Source organism: Paroedura picta, chromosome 6, assembly GCF_049243985.1.
Source record: "Paroedura picta isolate Pp20150507F chromosome 6, Ppicta_v3.0, whole genome shotgun sequence".
NCBI lineage: Eukaryota > Metazoa > Chordata > Lepidosauria > Squamata > Gekkonidae > Paroedura > Paroedura picta.
The window spans coordinates 109,506,807-109,528,020 of record NC_135374.1 but is presented as its reverse complement, the minus strand read 5'-3'; the positions used below and the strand labels follow the sequence as shown (position 1 = coordinate 109,528,020).

The window sequence follows — 21,214 nt, the reverse complement described above, 5'->3', positions numbered from 1 at the left end:
AGACTCCCCAGATATTGTATAGTTGTATCTTATTTTAACTTGCAGGAGCTGCCCTGAGCCTTCGGGGAAGAGCAGCATGTAAATACAGCAAATAAATAAATAAATGTTATATTATAAATGTGGTTATAATATTTTATTGAAGGTTGCTCACTGTTGCAGACTATGTAATGTTCGATGTAAGAGTTGTTCAGTGTTCAATGTAAAACGCCCAGAGCCGTAAAGAATGGGCGGTATAGGAACCCAAATTAACAAACAAACAAACAAACAAACAAACAAACAAACAAACAAACAAACAAACAAACAAACAAACAATACTACATCTTGAAAGCACCAGATGGACCGAGTCTCATGATCAGGGTTGTGTTTAAAGAATTACACAAGCTGATTTTTTTGCAGGGAGTTTGTGGTAAGTGATTTAGAAGAGCAGGTCACCATCAGCTCATGGGAAAAGCCAATATGAATGAACTCATGAAAACTAATTAATGGTATCCCACCAAATAGTGGACTGTGTGAATTCCACCAATGTCACGGAATGATAACTTTACTCCTGATGGGTGCGGAGGGCACCTTAATGGTAGGATTTCTTTGCTGCCTCTTCAGAACAGCCTACCCAGGCCAGCTCACAAAATAAGCAGAGACGTACAACTTTCCCCATGAAATGTGACTGCTCCGTCCCAGCCCCTTCTCCATCTAGGATTTACAATGTTGAATTCTGTGCTGAGGATAGGAATCGTAGAATTGGTCCCCTGTTACATCGCTTTAGACATTTAAAGCATTCAGCAACCTCTGAGCGCTTTCTGGTTACATGGCTGCCAGAAGACAAGGAGCCTTCCAGATGCTGTAGCAAAATTGTGCTAACTAGCAAACGCCAGTTCTTAGAAAGCCAGGGAGGAAAAGCCGTGTGGTGCCCCGCTGAAGGAAAAATGGCGGGAACACGGAAGCTAAACTCTTGCGCGGATGCTTCTTTGCCAGTGCAAATACCTTGGATGACAGGGAACTGGCCACTCCACAAAATGTGGGTGCAGCCTCAAAACGCTTCCAAGCTCCCTTAGGAACTACAATGGCTCCCCAGTATCTGTCAATTTTCCGTGACGATCGTTCTGTGCAGCTTTCTAGGCCTGGGTTCCTTTTAAACAATGTGTTGTTTTTACCTCACATTAAAATGTTATGTATCTCTTGGCGCGCAGCATGAATGCTGCTATTAGTAGTTTCATAAACCACATGAGAGGAAGGCGGGACAAGAGGACCCGAATCAAAGGCATATTTCTCCCCTCGCCACTCCGCCAAAGTCCTTCACGACTCACTTCTCCGGCCCGCCCCCCCCCCCACAGGCCTCTCTTTGCCCTCGAAGTCATGTGCTAACCATGAGGGCTTGCAGAAGTCTAATCCCCCCTAATGAGAGCGTTTCTGACCCACACGTAAAGCCCCTGAGCCCTGGCATCTTGGCAAGCAACAAAGAGATAAATTGTCTGCTTTTCAAACCCCGTTCAAGGCAACGAGCGTCTTGGATTAAGCAACCTTCCAAGTGTCTACGCTCGTAGGCAGAGAAGAGGGGAAGGTAGCTTATTTGGTCAGGTAGGACCTGGCTGGAGGTGGCTGATGAAATTGGCTTTGCTCTTCTTGGTGAGGCTCAGTGCAAAGCCGACGGAGAGGAGCAACTCTGGAGGGACATCCCCATGGCCTTCCAGTCGCAGTGGGGGAGGCTGCTCTGTTGGGCTGCTTTCGGATGCTTGAGCCTACGGTGGCCCCGAGAGGCCGAGGCGCAATTCCCACGGGTGTGCATGACCGTGGAGGCTCTGAGGACCAAGCAATGCTGCCCGCCTTGGGGGCCTAATCCCAATGACACGTGTGGTTGGCAGGAAGGCAGGGGCGTCTGCGGAGAGGTTCAAGTGGACACCAGGCCCTGGGGTGGCCCCTACACCCTCCGCAATGTGGACGACCGGGAACGGTGGCCCCTCAAGTTCTTCAACAGGAGTTGCCAGTGCACAGGTGAGGAGAACAGGAGGGGAGGAGAGGGGAAGCTCATGAAGCCTCTTCCTGGTTTAGCCAAGAGGAAGGTTAAGAATATTCTGGAAGATTCCGGAATGCTTCCCAACAGGGCAAATTCCAGGCGAGACTCCATCCCCTGCATGTCTAGCTGAAATGAGACTTTTCCTGAGGCAAAACTATGCAGTATGTGGAGAATTATTTTTTTGTCTTACAAAAGCATCCAGGATACCTCTGATTTATGACTTCTTCTTAGGTGACTTTTCTCCATCCATCTTCTGAAAATGCTGTAGGGCAGTTGTAAGCAAATGGCTGTGGAGGGTGACAGGTCTTCCCAACCGCTTGCCGGGAATGGGAGAGGGATAGGGTTGCCAGATCAGGTTGGAAATTCCTGGAGATTTGGGGATGGAGCCTGGAGAGGACAAGGACATAGAGTCTACCCTTCCAAGCAGCCATTTTACCCAGGGGAACTGATCTCTGTGAAGATGAGCTATAATGCTGGGGGATCTCCAGGTCCCACTTGGAGGCTAGCACCTCATGGTTGCAGGTGCTCATATAATGTGTGAATTGTCAGACCTAAATCGAAGGCATTAATGGCAGAAAAGCCTCCCAGAACTGGGCCAGGTCCCAATTTCAGCCCATAGAGAGTCAGCTTGGTGTAGCAGCCAGCGGGGTGACCTTGAGCAAGTCACACTCAGTTCTCTCAGAGTTCTCTCAGCCCGACCTACATTGCTGGGTGTCTGTTGTGGGAAGAGGAAGGGAAGCTGCTTTGAGACTTTTGGGTCAGAAAAAGTGAGGTATAAAACCCAACTTTTCTTCTTTTTCATTCCCACATCAGTCTGCCTGTTGTGTGTGTCTTATTTGTTGAACTTCTTACTTGCCTGCTAAGAGTAAAAGTTGAAGTCAGTGCATTGTTGTGAGATTCCTGACTTCTCCAAATAGTGCAGCTTTACAGAATTTAGTTTCTTGAAGATGGAACAGTATCAGAGACTTACGGAGTTCTTGCAGCCTATTTGCTGTGTTCAGAGAAAAACAGAGGGTGTTGGGAGCAAACAGACACTCCTGTAGCAGCCAGAACAGTATTCAAGAGCCTGTGTGAAACCAGCTCACATGTCAGGAAGCCTTTCTCTGGCTCAATACAAAAAACAAGCTGCTGGAAACTATTGTTGTGTTTACAAACCTATCTAGGCTTAAATTGGTATTTTATCAGAGAACCAGAGGGTTAGAGGGTCAGGTCAGGACGAATGGCTCTGAGGCACCAATCCTTACTCCCGGGGTGATCCAGTGAGCCAGCTTGGTGTAGTGGTTAGGAGCGCGGACTTCTAATCTGGCGAGCTGGGTTTGATTCTGCACTCTCCAACATGGGTGACCTTGGGCTCGCCACAGCACTGATAAAGCTGTTCAGAGCAGTAATCTCAGGGCTTTCTCAGCCTCACCCACCTATTCTTCTTCTTCTTCTTCTTCTTCTTCTTCTTCTTCTTCTTCTTCTTCTTCTTCTTCTTCTTCTTCTTCTTCTTCTTCTTCTTCTTCTTCTTCTTCTTCTTCGTCTAGCCTGAGGATAAACTAATAGAGGGGAGAGCCACTTATTCTGTCCTGAACTTCTTGGAAGAAATAGTGGGGGAACTCATGAAGATATTTCTGAAGGCTGGAGAGAGATCAATAGTGATCAGGAGATCATTTAGGGAGGTGCCATCCACAGAATGTTGCTCGATCTTTCTGAATCTAAACTATTAGCCTTCAATTTATCTGTTGGGTAGTTAGCTAGCATCTAAAATAGTACAATGAAACCAACCACAAATGAAATAAGAAGATAGATTCAGGTGTGTCACTGTGTTCTGAAGCGGCAGGACAAATTTTGGACCCAGTGGCATCTTTAAGGCCAACAAAGTTTAGAGGTCTAAAGAAACCAGTTTTGAAATAATCTCCATATAAACTTAATATATCTTGTTACAAATGGATAGATTTGAATTCTTTGGTAACTTTTAATGTCTTAGTTGCTTGGAAACTAAGACATTTATTGCTATTATATTACCTTGTCTTTTCTTTCCATTTCACTCTTTCTTCTTCATACCCGTTTTCGAGAACTTTTATCTCTTTGTATCAAAAGTTTGTTTTTTCTACATAGTAAAAAGCAGGGTATAAAAACCCAGTTCCTTTTGGCTGCAATCTTATGCACTATTGAACACAGTCAAACTTCCTTTGAAGGAAACACCCACATGTCCAGATGTCACGAGGGATGCAGTTCTTCCTGCTCCTGCCCATTGCTGTCCTGTCATCTGCCCTTTCCTCCACCAGTTACCAGTTGACACCCCCAGAGTCCTGCTAGGAGACACAAAGCCAGGGAGGGATGGAACAAGAGGAGACATCTAAAATTACTACCTTTCACACTGTGTTATAGGGAATATTCACAGCAAGGTGGCAAACTTCAGAAGCTAAGCAGAATCCACCCTGGTTAATACTTGGATGGGAGACCACCAGGGAAATGAAGCAGAGGCAGGCAATGGCAAACCACCTCTGACTATCTCTTGTCTTGAAGGACCTTTGGGGTCGCCTCCAGTGCTGCAGCCCATGTGCTGCTGCTCACTGACCCAGGAAGCCCCATTCAGCAGCCCTCTGGGTCTTGCACAGGGTCTTGCACTGCCCATTGCCCATTTTAATAGGGGAATGGTACTCAGCTCAGGATGTGAATGCTTCTGCTCAGGAGGGGGCAGAATCAGAGGGAATGTTGGTCACCATAAGGCAGCTGTGACTCGACAGCAGTTTCCACTACCACCGTATAGCAACAGGCTGCACATATCAGTAAATATCCCCAGATTGTTCTTTGGAATCACTTCCCAAACATGGGGCACTTTGTGATGAGTTGTTGAGGATTAGAGTCATAGAACTGGAAGGGACCTCCTGGGTCATCTAGTCCAACCCCCATCCAAAGAAATGTTTTCTTTGCGTCCACACTCTCTTGCACTAAACTAATGCTCTCTGATGTTTTTTATTTTGTTGGATTTTTTTTTTACATTGGATAGCCCCAACATGGCCTGTGGTCCTCCAGATGTTCATGGACTACAATTCCCATGAGCCCTTGCCAGCATTTGTTGGCAGGGATTCATAGGAATTGTAGTCCATGAACATCTGGAGGACCACAGGTTGACTATCCCTGCTCTACTGGATCAAAGCCAATCGTCCCTTACAAAAAGTATTAACAAGAGAAAATAAGAATAGACTGATATTGAATAAGTCCTGATCTCTGTGCCATAAGAAATGCTTTGTCCATCAGATCATGAAGTACTTCTAATAAGATCTCATCTCGTGTAAGGATAGCTTAGCCTTTCTTAACGCTTTTACCATTGAGATACCGCTGAAATATTCTTCAGGTTTTAAGACACTCTAGAAGTGGTGAGAGCCTCTTGTGGCACAGAGTGGTAAGGCAGCTGTCTGAAAGCTTTGCCCATGAGGCAGGGAGTTCAATCCCAGCAGCCGGCTCAAGGTTGACTCAGCCTTCCATCCTTCCGAGGTCGATAAAATGAGTACCCAGCTTGCTAGGGGGTAAACGGTAATGACTGGGGAAGGCACTGGCAAACCACCCCATATTGAGTCTGCCATGAAAACGCTAGAGGGCATCACTCCAAGGGTCAGACATGACCCGGTGCTTGCACAGGGGATACCTTTACCTTTACCTAGAAGTGGTGAGATCAGGCAAGATATGGTTGGGAAGCATCGCTGAGTCCATGCCCACTCGGGGGCCCTCCCCTTCCCACCCTCTCTATGGCCAATAAATGTTTACCATATATTTTCTGAGATGTTAAATTAAAATGATACAGTGTTGGAGGCCTAACTTGAGGCTTCCATTTTTCCCTGGCACTAGAAGTGAGAACTGAAGGTCATGGGATCTAAGGGTTTGAGGGTCATGAAGGTCTGAAGATCATGAGATCTAACTGGGGAGGGGGTACTTGGAGAGAAGATTCACTAGCTCATCTCAGCAATAATAACATTCATGACCTATACATCTGATCACAAGACTCTCTATGACATACTCTTAACAATAAAGCCTTGTAAGACGTATTAACAGGAGAAAAGAATAGGTAACACAGTGGTATTTGATTGCTCCTGACTAATTGTTAACACACCAATGCAACAACATTCACAATACATTTTAATAGCAGGCCAGTAATTCTACTCATCCAGCACCAACCATCCTGGGAACCAGTATAGTATGGTGGCCAAGTGTGTCAGACTCTAGTTCTCTCAGTCTCACCTACCTCACAGCGTGTCTTTTGTGGGGAGAGGAAGGGAAAGATGTTTGAAAGCTGCTTTGGGATTCTTTTGGGCAGTGAAAAGTGGGGTATAAAAACCAGCTGCTGCTGCTTCTGCTCCTCACCTCTTCTTCTTCTTCTTCTTCTTCTTCTTCTTCTTCTTCTTCTTCTTCTTCTTCTTCTTCTTCTTCTTCTTCTTCTTCTTCTTCTTCTCTGTTTATGTTTATCCACTTTGGCTTAAAGGATGTCCTCTTTTAATGTAGGAAACTTTGATGGATACAACTGTGGGGAATGCAAATTTGGCTGGGCTGGCCCCAATTGTGATGTGAAGAAGCCACTGGTTGTTCGGAAGAACATCCACGCGTTGAGTGAAGAAGAGCTGGAACAATTCTTGGATGCTCTAGACCGCTCAAAGACCACTGTCCACCCTGACTACGTTATTGCTACCCAACACTGGTTGAGTCTGCTTGGCCCCAGCGGAAATGACCCACAAATTGTGAACTGCAGCATCTACGACTTTTTTGTGTGGCTTCATTACTACTCGGTCAGAGACACCCTATTAGGTAGGTACCTTCCATTCCTGAGGGGTGGGATATAAGGGAAGGAAAAAACAAGTTACTGTAACTGAAGACAGGCAAACCAGCTTTTAAACTGGGAGCATTTCATTGGCTTGTTCCCTGTCACTCCACTCAGCCCAATCTGAAGGCTTCCTGCAGCCCAAGATTTCTTCTTCTGACAGAAAGGCCCCTTAAGGGTTCGTATTTGGCCTAGGAGAGTGCTAGAATACAAGCCACCGTAGATAACATAATAGAATTTCTGGCATACTATTTGCCATTTATTTAGATCCGTATTTGTAAGATGGATCTAGTACATCGCAGGGACCAGAGTAACTGTGTTGGAGGAGAGAGCCACAGGCCAAAAGGAAGGCCAGCAGACTAAAATAATAGATGGGTTTGCTCCTAGGCCTCTTCAAGTGGCTCAAACTGCCAATATAATAGAATCATAGAATTGGAAGGGGCCATAAAGGCCATGTAGTCCAACCCCCTGCTCAATGCAGGATCAGCCTAAAGCACCCTTGATAAGTATCTGTCCAGACGCTGCTTGAAGACCACCAGTGAGGGGGAGCTCTCCACCTCCTTAAGGCAGCCGATTCCATCAAGAGAGGTGGCTTTTCACATCATGAGCACTTTGTTTGCTAAGAAATGCTGATTAAGGACTATTAAGTGCGTCGGAGTAGAGGCTAGTGGACAGGCTGCCATCTCTGCTTTGGAATGACTGCATGTTCCATTGTTCGTTTAATTTAGGTTTATTCTTCAAGGGTCTCTTCCTGTAAAGGAGTTCTCTTGGTGAAGGTATTTTGTTAAATAGAACAAGTGGCTGATGGAAGAACATGTTTTCCCTTTCTTTCTTGTTGTACCTTAGGACCTGGCCGGCCCTTCACAGCAATAGACTTTTCGCACCAAGGACCCGCCTTTGTTTCTTGGCACAGGTATCACTTGCTGCTGCTGGAAAGAGATCTGCAGGTTAGCTAAAAAACAAACAAACCCAAAACAACATTTACCTGTATCTTCTAAGTGGAGCAGCCACTAGCTGCCACATTACCCACGATTCTCGGTGTTGTGAGAATTCCTAGGGACCTCTTAGAACTACCAGTGTTTTCTGGTTTGGCTCGGCAGCAAAAACAGGAAATGCATGAAGTGATTCCTAGGAAAAGAGGTACAAGATGGCACAGGGATTTGGAGTGTTTCTTTTTCCTGCTTGCGTCTGCTGCAGTGACAGGCAGGAGACAGGCAGGACAGACAGGCTCATGTGGGAATTCAGTGGCCTGACTGAATGCTTTTGAGAGCGATCACTATCCTACCCCAGTGCGGCTATCTTACAAGTCAAATGGAAAAAAAGAACCTTAGTTTTGAGATTCCGTCAGTATAAGTAAAACCGACAGGTGAACAGATGGTATCTGTCATTCTTAAACTGGCTCCAAGGGAAGGCCAATCAAGAAGGAAAAGAGAAGATGAATCGCCTTTTCTGGAGAGTTTTCAGACATTTTTACTGCATGCTCGTGGGACCGAATATTCGAAGACTGAGAGAGAAAGAGAATAATTTCCCTCTAAATACCCATGAGACATAATTCTGAAATTTGGACATAATTCTGAAATTTGGAAACTTCTGTCATGGCTCCCCCCTGCCCCCTTGAGTCTAAAACATTCCAGTTTTTCTTAACATTTCTTCATATGTGACCCCCATTCTCCATTCATTAGCAGGTCAGCAATTCACACATTAGTTCCTTCAGAACCTTTGGGGGAATGCCATCTGGACCCGGAAACCTACCAGTTTCCTGTTTTCCTAGTAGTCCTGGAACATCACCTCATGTCACCTCAGTTCGACTCAGTGCTTCAGACACCCTTCCCAAAAGTGCAGCTCCAGCCTGGGTGCACCGAAAGCAGAAAGCAAAAAAAAAAAAAATCTATATCCACATCAATATACTCTCACAGCTAGGACATTTTGTCCCTATAGGCACAGCTTTGAATCATGGCAGCCATTTTGTTGCCAAGTTTTCTATTCATTTGGGGTTTTCTGTAGGCTGCTTGGGACTGCATCCCAATCCATAAGATGACATCATACGAAAGCTAGAAGCTTTACAGCTAAGATTCTGACAGGAGATATGACTTTATGAATGCTAAATAGTATCAGATTTTGATGGGGGGGGGATAAAATTATTATTAGCATTAGAGGTGTTTAAAAACCTGATGAATAAAGTTTGTTGAGGGAGCTCCTTCCACAAGGTAGGGACTCTTTGCATCATTTTAATCAGCACTCTCACATGTAGCAGTTTTCGCACATTTTCCACCATATCCGCCTTTCCCCTTCCATTTGTGCCCAGCCACACCTCTGCATTGGCTCTTAGAGATGTGATCATCATGGCTGATGACTTTTCAATATTTCAGTATTTTTAGCAGTCAGATCTTGACATCCTAGAATCATAGAATCATAGAATCATAGAGTTGGAAGGGGCCATACAGGCCATCTAGTCCAACGCCCTGCTCAACGCAGGATTAGCCCTAAGCATCCTAAAGCATCCAAGAAAATTTGTATCCAACCTTTGCTTGAAGACTGCCAGTGAGGGGGAGCTCACCACCTCCTTAGGCAGCCTATTCCACTGCTGAACTACTCTGACTGTGAAAAACTTTTTTCCTGATATCTAGCCTATATCGTTGTACTTGAAGTTTAAACCCATTACTGCGTGTCCTCTCCTCTGCAGCCAGCAGAAACAGAATCTGGACCCGGATCTTGGGCTTTCTTACTGTAGCTGGAATATGCTTTAATCTCCCCCCAGATAGGGACCTGAGGTAAAGCCATGAAAAGTAGGGTGGGAGGATTCCACACAAGGTGAATAGATGCACACACAAAGTGCACACATCTCACACAACAATATCCACATTCCAATATGCAATACACAGTAACTCTTTGGAGAAGAAGTCTCACACCCTTAAAAGGCTCCCACCCTGCATATTTTGAAAATAACACACACATACACTACAATTAAAATCTCAGTGCAAAACTATTTGAAGTATAAGCAGCTGAATACAAGAATGGTTCCAGTTCTTTTCTTTATCTGGTTTGGGTCAGAACCTCCTTTCAAACAGCCATTCTCCCCAGCTATCCCAGAGGATATCTGCACCATTAATTATTTCAGTACTTCGAAGCTGAGCAAAATCAGAGTCCAGTAGCACCTTTAAGACCAACAACGATTTATTCCGGGTGTGAGCTTTGGAGTGCTTGCACACCTTGAATAAATCTTTGTTTGTCTTAAAGGTGCTACTGGACTATGATTTTGTGGTGCTACTTCAGACCAACACGGCTACCCACTTGAGTCTATCCCTATTCAAAGCTGAGGGCATTGTTCATCAAATAGGTACGGAAGATAAAATGAAAAATACTTGTTCCTCAGCTATTTCTGGTCTCTTCAGTCCTCTTGTGCTGACGGGACCATTGCTGATAGAATAACTCAGGGTTGATTTGACTGGGTGCTTGACAGACAACCAGAAAAGAGCTTTTTCAGGCAAGTAGCTGGTCAATCCTAGAGGGGTCGTACATGAGGTCATAAGTGCGGGAAAGTGGGGCGATAGGGAGCTGACAAATGTCATACAAAGTTTTTGGAGTCTTGTATACAAAAGGTCTGTGTGGATGTTATTGTGGTGAAGATAATTTGCACAGGCGTTTTTGATTGACTGCACAGAACCAATTCATGGAAGTTACTTCTCTCTCCTCTCATATCTTTCTCTTCCACCATGTCACTCAGCGGATGATTGGCAATGAGTCCTTTGCGTTGCCATACTGGAATTTTTCGACAGGGAGAAATGAATGTGATGTGTGCACCGATAGACTTCTCGGAGCATCAAGACCAGACGATCCAAATCTAATCAGCCAGAATTCAAGATTTTCACGTTGGGAAATAGTTTGCAATAGGTATCAAAATACTGGAGTACTGAGAACTTGGGTATCGTCTCATGTTTTCTTAACTACTTTTTCCCAGCACGGTCAACTTGTTAAACAGAATGAACTGATTAATGATCTGCCTTTTCATTTAATCTTAGGCAGGTGGACTATAAATGAATTATTTTGTTCATAGTTCAACACATGTGCATTTTATCAATACAGATCAATTTCTGAGATTCTGAAGAGCATCTACTTTTAACATGTTGAGCAGAACCCATCCCCTCCCATAACATAGGTTCCAAAACTCTGTGTCACACAGTGGCCAAAACTCAAATGCCACCAATAGGTCCACCAGGAGGACCTGATCCTCCATGAAACCCAATCATTTGCCCTCCCCTCTTCTCCCCTCCATTCTTTGGTGTAATTTGAACTTCTCATGGGTAAATTAAGCCACATATTCCTTCCTTAAGTCCTTAGCAAGCAATTTATGCATGCATCTTTGATTAAAATGTCTCCCCTTTAACTAATTACTGGAAACATTTCTCCCTATTAATCTGATTGTACCAAATAAAATGTATGGCCCACCTTAATTCTCTTGATAAATACTGACAACACTTAGAAAACTCTAACTACTCCATGTCACTCTGCTTTTGACGGAAGTCTGGATGATTATAACCGCCTGGTGACGCTATGCAATGGATCCAGAGAAGGCCCCTTGCGGAGAAACCCATTCAGCAACAGTGGTGATCGGCTGCCGACCCCTGAAGACGTTCGGAACTGTCTCTCGATTCAAGACTTTGACAAACCTCCTTTCTTTCGGAATTCCAGTTTTAGCTTCAGGTGAGTTCCTTGATTCTCATTGGTGGCTTTACTTCACAGTGGCATTTCTTTGGGAGAAGCAGATCCTGAGAGGGGCAACCCTTTGCTTACTCTCTGCCTCAGGAATGCGTTGGAAGGGTTCGATCAACCAGACGGAACTTTGGATGTCCCGGTAGCGAATCTCCACAACTTGGTCCACGGTGTTTTGAATGGCACTAATGCATTTCCTCATGCTGCGGCTAATGATCCTGTCTTTGTGGTACGTCCTCCTCTTCTTTTGGCTTCCTTGAATTGTGTGTAACCAGATATGCCCATGAAGGAACTTTTGTTCATAGAACTAACGTTCTGATTAGCGGACCTAACACTGCTCTGACAAATAGCCATCTGATGGAGAGGCTGATTCTGTGAAGGCTCAAGGGGGTGGCAGGTTACAGTGGATGAGCGATAGGGTTGTGAGTGTCCTGCATACTGCGGGGGGTTGGACTAGATGACCCAGGACCTTTCCAACTCTGTGATTCTATGAAATGCTGACAGATATGGATATTCTTATTTGGAGGGCAGAGTTTTGGGAAGGTGTGATGTCTTTTCCACATCACACTCTGGATTGCATGCCTAGGTGCTCTACTTTTTGTCGTAAATGCTAGGGGAAATTCCTAGGACATCACTATGTGTAGACCATTTTTTCCTTTCACTCCTCAGCTCCCCGGGAATGGGAAATTGAGGCTGGGGCAAAAATTCCCTGGCTCAGATTTGGTAAATGGGAAACATAATTCCATGCTTTCACACAAAGAATACAAAACAAGTCATCAGTTCTTTTCAGCGTGTAGGAATATTTTTGAAAACATAGCCAGAAACTAGTATTTTAATTCAGCCCCGATCAATATTCATCCCAAAGTCTGGAGCCTGTTGGACACATAGTTTTTTTCAATCTCAGTATCTTTTAAAGGCAATACTTTGAAACGTATGTTAGGTTTTAAAAAAGAATTGGAGATTTTTAGCATTCTCTTAAGGTTGCTAAACTATAGTTTAGGTGCATCATTTATGTACTGTAGCCTTTGGACTGGACTGTAATGTCCCCCCAACCCCCCTTTATTCCGTGGTACCAGGATGGCTGAAAAAGACTCTGTATATGAGTTTTCCCTTCGGTCACTCAAGGAGCACCTACTTACTGTTTTAGGGCGTAGAGGAGTACATGGGCTCCCTCTTGTGGTTAAATTAAAACTTGGTCCTTTTAACTTGTCATAATGAAAATATTATGGCATGGAAGAACACATCATGTAATGCAACAAGGAAAGACTGCCATCACCAAAATGGGCTGTAAACAACTGCTTGATAGCAGGGGGAAAGAAGGAGAAGGAGGAGGAAGAGAAGAAGAAGAAATAGAAACAGAAACAATAATCTCATTTTCTGGTGCCCAGAGAATGATCGGAACACAGAAGATGCTGTTTGTCATTCAAACTAGTTTGGCCAGTAGCTCAAAGAGAAGAAGAAGAAGAAGAAGAAGAAGAAGAAGAAGAAGAAGAAGAAGAAGAAGAAGAAGAAGAAGAAGAAGAAGAAGAAGAAGAAGAAGAAGAGTTGGTTCTTGTATATGAAAGAGAGATGTCAGGGATCCTGGTATAAAATGCTATAAGCCTCAATGAAATACAAGTATGATAAAGAGTACAGATAACAAATGGAAAGTAGCTCTCAAAACAGGATGTATAGGAAACACAGATGTAAGTCTGTATCCATAATTCTAAATCATGAAGCCAAATGTATCAAATGGGCAGGGATTCTTTTCCCCTTTCCTCCTGATGACGGAACATTGGAATGTGTAAAAGGCACAAGGTAAATGCGGGTTCCAAGACCATTTTAACAAGCTAGTCAATTCTACCATCATATTTGCCCAGACACAGTAATATGCACTTAATAGTTGTGTGTGGATTGAATCTCCAGGTGCTCCATTCCTTTACTGATGCTATTTTCGATGAGTGGATGCAGCGGTTTCATCCCTCCGACAGCGCATGGCCTCAGGAGCTGGCGCCGATTGGCCACAACAGCATGTACAACATGGTTCCTTTCTTCCCCCCTGTGACCAACCAAGAACTGTTCCAAACTGCGGAACAACTTGGCTACCGCTACGATGTTGAGCTTCCAGGTAACTTATACAGGAGACTGAATTGCAGCGCAGTTTACGTTGATCAAAATACTGTAGTATTTGCTAGCTGCTACGCAGCAACCAAGGGAACGAAGCCCTTCACATCGTAGAACTGTAGCCCATGACCAAAGTACTATCGGAATTTATTATTGAGCCAATAGGATTAGAGTTGTAGTGAATAGAGTCAGTTGGGGAAAAAGTGCTGAGAAAAGGACAAATGCAAAAAAGATGCAGTTTAAAAGAACCACAAGTGCAGTTTTTAAAGGTAGTTTGATGGGGAAGTGGAAGAGAGGTGGACAGTAACTGGTGTAAGGGTTAAAGGGTTTTTTTATTAGACTGGTAGGAAACTGTTAGTAAGTAAGTAGATTTCTTGAAAGTGGGCTTTCTAAACCAGGGTTTCGTGAAGGTCCTGGAAGGGTTTCCTGAATTAGTGGGAGTTAATTAATGTTTTATTTATTTTTTTAAATTTGTTAAACATTTATCAGGTGCTATGTCCATATATGGTCATGTTGACTGCCCCCTCCCAAAATAGCCAATGATGGGCCTCGAGGGGGTGGGAAGGGGAGGGTCCCCAGCTATGTTTCCCAACCGCATTCTGCACGATCAGGCCACTTACGGGGTTTCTCAAAGGTTGAAGAGTGTTTCAGGGGTTTCTCAATGATCAAAAAGTTGAGAAAGGCTGCTTTAAGGAAACTAATTCTTAGCAACTTACTCATAATGTTTGTATAAACTCTGCCTGGGTTTGGCTAGAATCCTGGAGTTTCTGATTTCATTGTGTGTTTTGCCTTTCTGCATTCACAGGGTGAACTTGCTTTGGTCAGAAATTTGGGCATAGCCAAACCTATGGCTCTCCCAGGGAAGGGGAAAAAACTGGAAGGTGACTCTAGAGTGGTCAAAGTGCAACAGAGGGATCCAGTCCTTTAGGCACACAGTCCACTGACTAAGGGTCACCTTCTGTTAAATAGGTTTGAGCTGTAAATTGGGCTTGCATTTCTGAAAAGACGTGATCAGTACACATTTTGAGGATCCAGAATTTGATCATTAGATTATTAGTTCTCTTACTGGTATTTGCATGCTGTTCACAGACTAGATAGCCCAGCTTTTTCAGTTCTGTTCCAAGTCCTCACTGTTTTCTAGAAAACATGATACTTTGAGAGGTGCAAGTCAGTCTCACATTCCCGTATGCAAATGCAGCACAGATTCATTTAAACAAAGAAGCTTTGTCACCGATTGCAATGGAATATGGAGTTACACTCATTGGCCTTGTAATCCCCCCCTAACCCAGCCAAAGTGTTGCCATTTTAAATCTCTTTTCACAGTAAACACACACTTAACTTCCCCATCAGAATGAATGGGACATAAAAGCATTTTAAAAACTTTTTCTTTTTGAAGCACAGCTGTTCGATGCTGCACCAAGACCTTTTTTTCTGAATGTGTTGGTGTTTGCCTGCCCCCAGCGCCCTGCAAACATTTTCAGAACTCAATCCCTTCCAAATTCAGTAGCACATTTCCTATTGGCTCCTAAATGAATGTGCAAAGAGTCGCAATCTTATGCCACAATCCATGCTCGTGCACTGTGAAAAATGAAGGAAACTGGGGGCAGGAGCTGCCAAAAATGCATATCTTGGGAGCCCCTCCATGCACACATGCTGTTGCACATTGTGTATCCTTAACGTCTGGAGCAACCTTCTCAATAAGAGATGTCAAAAGGGAATCCCTGATTACTGGTTTTTTTTGGAGGGTTGTGTGTGTCTTCCTTTCTAGAACTGATTTCTAGGAGTAAAGATTCCTCATCGTTTGTTACTGACTTTGTTTTCCGCCTCCGCAGAGCCGTCGCAAGAGGCCAGCGCTTGGGGTGTTATGGTCGGGTCCACCATTGGAGGTGCTCTGATCGCCCTGCTAGTGCTGGTGGCATTGCTTGTTGTCTTCCAGCACCGGAAGCACCGTAAGGGGTTCGAGCCCCTGGTCAATGCCAGGTTCAGCACTAAGAAATACACCGAGGAGGCCTGAAGGGGGCAGCAGTGCGTTCCTGTGCCTGCCCCTACAACTTGTTCACTAGTTGGTGATTGGTCTGACATGGTTTGTTAAGAGCTTGGCCAACACCAATGGCTGGGCATATTTGTTCAAGTAAATCCCTCCACTGAGTACCCATTTCTTTATGGTTTGGGGTTATCATAGATGACTTCATTGAAGGGGAATTGGAGATTCAGGGTATAGACCTGGCCCTTTAGCCCCTAAGTCACGGATTCTCCACTCTTTCACCTCAGCCTGCACAAATACATACACCTATAGTGGTAAGAGTTGATGCACACATTCAGAAGACCTTATTGGGGTTGTAAAATTGACAGTTCCAAGGGTGGGGAAATGCAGCCCCCATAGATAAGAACATGAGAGAAGTCATGTTGGATAAGGCCAGTGTCCCATCCAGTCCAACACGGAATGCCAGAAATTCCCCCACTGTCGCTAAAGGCTTTTGCATTTAGAAAAGTAGCATACCAGGATGGAAGTAGAGATGGGCATTAAGGTTGGCCCTAACCTAAAATATGACCCAAAACAACTTACCAGCATTTTTGGTTATATTTTGGTTCCCCAAATATATCTAGGATTTTTGGGGAGAGCTGGGGGAAAAAAATCCGTGAAAAAAACCTGCATATATTTGGGAATTACTGGCCAAACTGGTAGCCCAGTAGAGTCCCAGCAGGTTATGTGAGAAGTTGGGTGTAAACTGGGCTGCCCAGTAGAGCCCTGGCTCAGCGTTTGAGCAGAGCTCTCCTCACAAGATAGTCTCCTTCGCTGGCTCTGTTCAGTCCGATCTAAACCGGACTACACAGTTGAGCCTGTGGGGAGAATTCTTCCCAGGATTGACTCCTTGGCAGGCTCTGTTGACCAACTCAGTTTAAGCCGGGCTGCCCAGCTTAAGATCCCCAGATGAGCCTGCCTGTAGTCCCTGTTCGGAATGTGTGCTTCGGTTTGGTTTGGCCGCCTCGGCGATCATCAAAGCCGGAGGTGGTACATACCGCCTCGAGCTTCGGTGATTGCCAAGGTGGCCGAACCGAGCCAAAGTGCATATCCCTACCCTATCTGGGCACTACATGGAGGGGAGTAACAGCAAACCAGCAATTCACATCTAACTGTGATGCAAGGTAGTAATTTCTCCAGACCCAACCAGTGTACTTTGTAATGTATAAGTCAGATTCTTCCCTCTGTGTCTTTCCTTTAAAGCAGGGGTAGTCAACCTGTGGTCCTCCAGATGTCCATGAACTACAATTCCCATGAGCCCCTGCCAGCAAACGCTGGCAGGGGCTCATGGGAATTGTAGTCCATGGACATCTGGAGGACCACAGGTTGACTACCCCTGCCTTAAAATAATGGGTGCTGTCGGAACTCACATTCCTCAAGAAATTGATCAGGGATGTTTGTAAGAGTTCCTAATCCTGCGTTCCCACAGCTCTAGATGCTGGTGGGAACTACACCTGCTCCTGTTTTGTCTACATGGGACTACAGTGAGAATCCACTTGGGGAGATTTGGTTCTGTAAGCAGACTCTCCTTGGTGGATGAGGTTACTTAACTTTCTCTTTCCAAACTAACTTGCTTATTCTATACGTTGATGCGTCTTTTGAAATGTGCTTTGATTCTTAATGAAAATGCCCTTAATTAATATACGTTGAGAAACTGCAGAGGGGAACATAATCTATCTTTCCCCTAACGGCTTATTACTCAGCCTCGCCAAGGAAATCTGGCTATTCCGCTTACAAATTATTGCTCTATGTAATCATTTCTCTAATGGGGTAGAGATGTTATAGCAATAAAAAAAATGCAAATGATGCTTATTACGTTTTTACAACTCTCCCTCTTTCATTAAGTAAAACTGACCACCCTAAAGCGGCAAGGGAAAAAATGATGCAGGAAATGCGATTGGTATAAAAGGGCAGGGCGCCCTCTGGTGGCCAGATGGAAATCTACATGAAGATGTTGGAATTGGAAATAATATTTTCTTACCTGTTGTTTCTGCATAGTAGCAATCAAGGTAGAACTGGGCTCCGAATGTAGGCATTTTGCAACACACATACAGTACAGGGATAAAATGCTGAGTCACTGATGACTGCAACACATTACTGGCTCTAAGTTGCTAACAGTAGGTGGCAGTTTTCCGGGTCGATCTGGGAAGAAAGGCCAGCAGTATTTTGGTGTTAGTCAGACCCCAGCATGGGGGAATTGTTGCCCAGGGAGAATTCCATCTGTTTTTACAGACTGCCTCTCAACCTGGGAAGCTGGCCTACCTTCTGGCCCAACATCTTGACAAGAAAGATGTACCAATTAACATAGGGGGCTTGTTGTAACAATAGCTGATTGGGATTGTGCTTACCATGAAGTGACTCTTCATCTGCTTGGGGTTGAAGAGGCCTGTCTTGCTTTGGGAGGTTCACATATAAGGCTGAAAGTTCTGAGTTGGGAAGTACTTGGAGTCTATGGAGATAGATCCAGGAGTGGGCAGGATTTGGGGTGGGGAGGGACCCCCATGAGGTATAATACTATGGAATCCACCCTTCAGAGCTGCCATTTTCTCCAGGGGAACTGACTTCTCTTGCCTGTAATTCAGGGGGATCCCCAGGTCCCACCTGTAGGTTATCACCCCTAGCCATAGGGTAAGGTGCCCATCTGCCCCGCAACTTGCAGAATAATCATGGGTTTCAAAGAAATGTCCCGCTTACCGAGACTTTAAAAAAAAAGTCCCGCCTGGCCTGGGCGCTGCAAGCAGCCTCACAAGCTGCTCAAACCAGCCTGGCTTTGGGTGGCAGCAGCGGCGGCGAGTGGGGCGCGCGGGTGATTTCTTAAGGTGCCCATCTGTCCTGCATCTCACGGTGCTAAAAGGAGGTCAGTCACAAAGTAAGCGGCAGCGGGACCAATGAGAGCGATGGTGGCTCAGCCAGGATGCGCTCCACTGCGGCCGGACATTGCTCTGAGAGGGCAGGGTGCCAGCCTATATAAGGATCAGCGCGTCACCCTCTTGGTTCTCTGCGCCATTTGCCTTGCTGCCTGCAGTGTCCCAAGTAAGGCCACGAGCAGGAGCCACCGGCGCCGCCGCCCCCCCCTGCTGCCACTCTCTGTGTCCGGCTTTAGCTCCCCAACAATCTGGTCACTTTACCATAGGGTTGTCAGTTCTGGGTTAGGGAATACCTGGAGACTTTGTGGGCGGAGCCAGGAGTGGGCAGGATTTGGGGCAGGGAGGGACCTCAGTGGAGTATAATGTTACGGAGTCCACCCTCCAAAGCAGCCATTTTCCCCAGGGGAACTGATCTGTTACCTGGAGGTGAGCTGTAAAACCGGAGATTCCCAGGTCCTACCTGGGGGCTGGCACCCCAAATTCCATATGTTGATTTAATTAGATCAGAATCCAGCAACACCTCAGAGCAGGGGTAGTCAACCTGTGGTCCTCCAAATGTCCATGGACTACAATTCCCATGAGCCCCTGCCAGGGTTTGCTGGCAGGGGCTCATGGGAATTGTAGTCCATTGACATCTGGAGGACCACAGGTTGACTACCTCTGCCTTAGAGCTTACATCCTGAAATTCTTCTCAGTTTCTAAGTCGTGATTAGACTAAAATCTAACTGTTCTCCAGACCGACAGGGCTGCCTTCTGAATATGTAGCCCACCCTCAGTACAGCGCCCCCCAACAGCTATTTCTTCCAGGGGAACTAGGGTTGCCAACCTCCAGGTGAAGGCTGGAGAATACCCAGAATTACAACTATATCCGGATGATAGAGATCAGCTCACCCCTGGGATAAAATGGCTGTACGGCATGATACCCTGCTGACGTTTGGTTGCTTCCTCAAACCTTGGTCTCCTAAGGCTCCTAAGTCTGTGAAGTTCCCAACCTTGACCTGGCAACCCTAAGGGGGAACTGATCTCTCTAGTTAGGAGATCTGTTGTGATTCCAGGGATTCTCCAGGCCTCACATGGAGGTTGGCAACCTTAGAATGAAAGAATGGAGCAAAAAAAGGAGAGAGGCTATGGGGGATTTCAGTAAAAGGGAAAAGGAAATAGCGGGGGAGGAGGAAATGGGACGCCTCCTGGTAGTCCTTGCAGGTTCCCTCTTGTTTAATATATTCAATGATTTGCAGGTTGCAACACTTGGTTTGACCTCCCTGTATCCCCACCACCACCAAAGGATGCTGCTGTACGCAGATTCACAAATTAGATTATGCATTCAAGGAGAGTTCATTTTTTAATTGCATTGAAACTTAATTGCAGCTTCATCAGTGTCTTCTAATTTCCACCCCCCTCTCCCAGTCTGATAGTTAGCGGCAGCATTTGACAACCCAGAAACATGGACTGGAACCTGAGCCTCACTGAGGTCACTGGAATTAGTCTCTAATCTTGATTCTCCAAAAGAAAGGCTACAGAGGACACTGGTGTGAGTGGCACCATTAACGGGGGAGGGGGGGAAAGAGCAATCAGTGTCTTGTGTTTCAGCCACTCACTATAGCCTTGATTCAGCTACTTGTGTACAAACAGATGCGTCGATCTTGGACCATCTGTTTCTCTTCCTCTGGTCCCAAGCAGCCCTTTTCTCCAGGGGAACTGATCTTGGTTGTCTGGAGATGAGCTGTCATAGCAAAATTCCCCTTCCAAAACAGCCATATTCCCCTGGGAAGCTAATCTCTATAGTTTGCAGATGAACTTCAATTCCAGGAGGTCTCCAGACCTCATCTGGAGGTTGGTGACCACTGGGTTAGAAATGTTCCTTGACGGTTTGAGGTGGGGCTTCAAGAGTCTCGGGGGGAGGGGAGAAGGAGTAAAGGCTGCCCACCAGCTCCATGAGACCCAGTGCAGCCTCTGATCTCTCTCCCTCCCTCCTAGCTGTCTTCTCCAGAAGAACTGGAAATCAGTTGTTCTTCCTGAAGATTTCCAAGCCCCCACCTAGAGGTTGGCAACCCAGCTGGCTGCACATGGAGGAGGAGTGGGGGATCAATCTGGGCTCTTGAGATTAGAGTCATTGCTGTTTAATCACCCCCAACACGCTGGATCTCAAAATCAACACCCAGGAAAGCCACAGGACAGGCATGTGTACTAGCTCCCATTGTATTCCTGGGTACAACGGGCTTTTCCCCTATTCTAATATAGTAAAATGCATAGCGCACTTCTCACAACATGTGGAAGGTTTTTCAGTCCACTATTGGTAGAATTTACTCCTCTCAGGGCCAATTATTGCTCTTGCTCAGGATTCCACAACCCTCCCCTTCCTTCTGGCCTGCTGTGAAGGAAGCCTCTAACAGCCTCTGACTGAGGGGAGGGACACGATTCTGAGTCTGTGGGCATATGTGTGCTTTCTTTTTGAGGGGGGGAAGCTTACCCCATCACCTGTAGTGTTTTCAGTGAAAGAGATGAGTAGAGCTAGTTTGCCATTGCCTGCCTATGCGTAGCAACCCTGGACATCCTTGGTGGCCTCCCATCCCCATATGGTTGCAGTACGGTTGATACAGGCAACTCCAAGAAAATGACACAGTCCCCTCATTATGATTCTTCATTAATTAAATGAATGACGTTCTTCTGTAAGAGTTCAGATCTGCTATCCCAGCCATTGC

The 21,214-nt window shown here is 45.5% G+C and overlaps 1 protein-coding gene across 1 annotated transcript; it reads left to right on the top strand.

The window, feature by feature from the left end:
- The first annotated feature begins 1,385 nt into the window (after positions 1–1,385).
- DCT (dopachrome tautomerase) lies at positions 1,386–17,451 on the top strand. The gene is made up of 8 exons (XM_077343888.1): positions 1,386–1,989; positions 6,497–6,796; positions 7,656–7,756; positions 10,534–10,700; positions 11,331–11,510; positions 11,613–11,748; positions 13,425–13,626; positions 15,455–17,451. The coding sequence occupies exons 1-8, from the start codon at positions 1,677–1,679 to the stop codon at positions 15,634–15,636; spliced, it is 1,581 nt and encodes a 526-aa protein (XP_077200003.1). The 5' UTR covers positions 1,386–1,676; the 3' UTR covers positions 15,637–17,451.
- The last annotated feature ends 3,763 nt before the right edge of the window (positions 17,452–21,214 follow it).

Coding starts and splice junctions, on each gene's coding strand:
- DCT (XM_077343888.1), top strand. CDS start 1,677: ATGGCCTTCCAGTCGCAGTGGGGGAGGCTGCTCTGTTGGGCTGCTTTC. Junction 11,749..13,424: donor CTAATGATCCTGTCTTTGTG/GTACGTCCTCCT, acceptor TTGAATCTCCAG/GTGCTCCATTCCTTTACTGA. Junction 13,627..15,454: donor CTACGATGTTGAGCTTCCAG/GTAACTTATACA, acceptor CCGCCTCCGCAG/AGCCGTCGCAAGAGGCCAGC.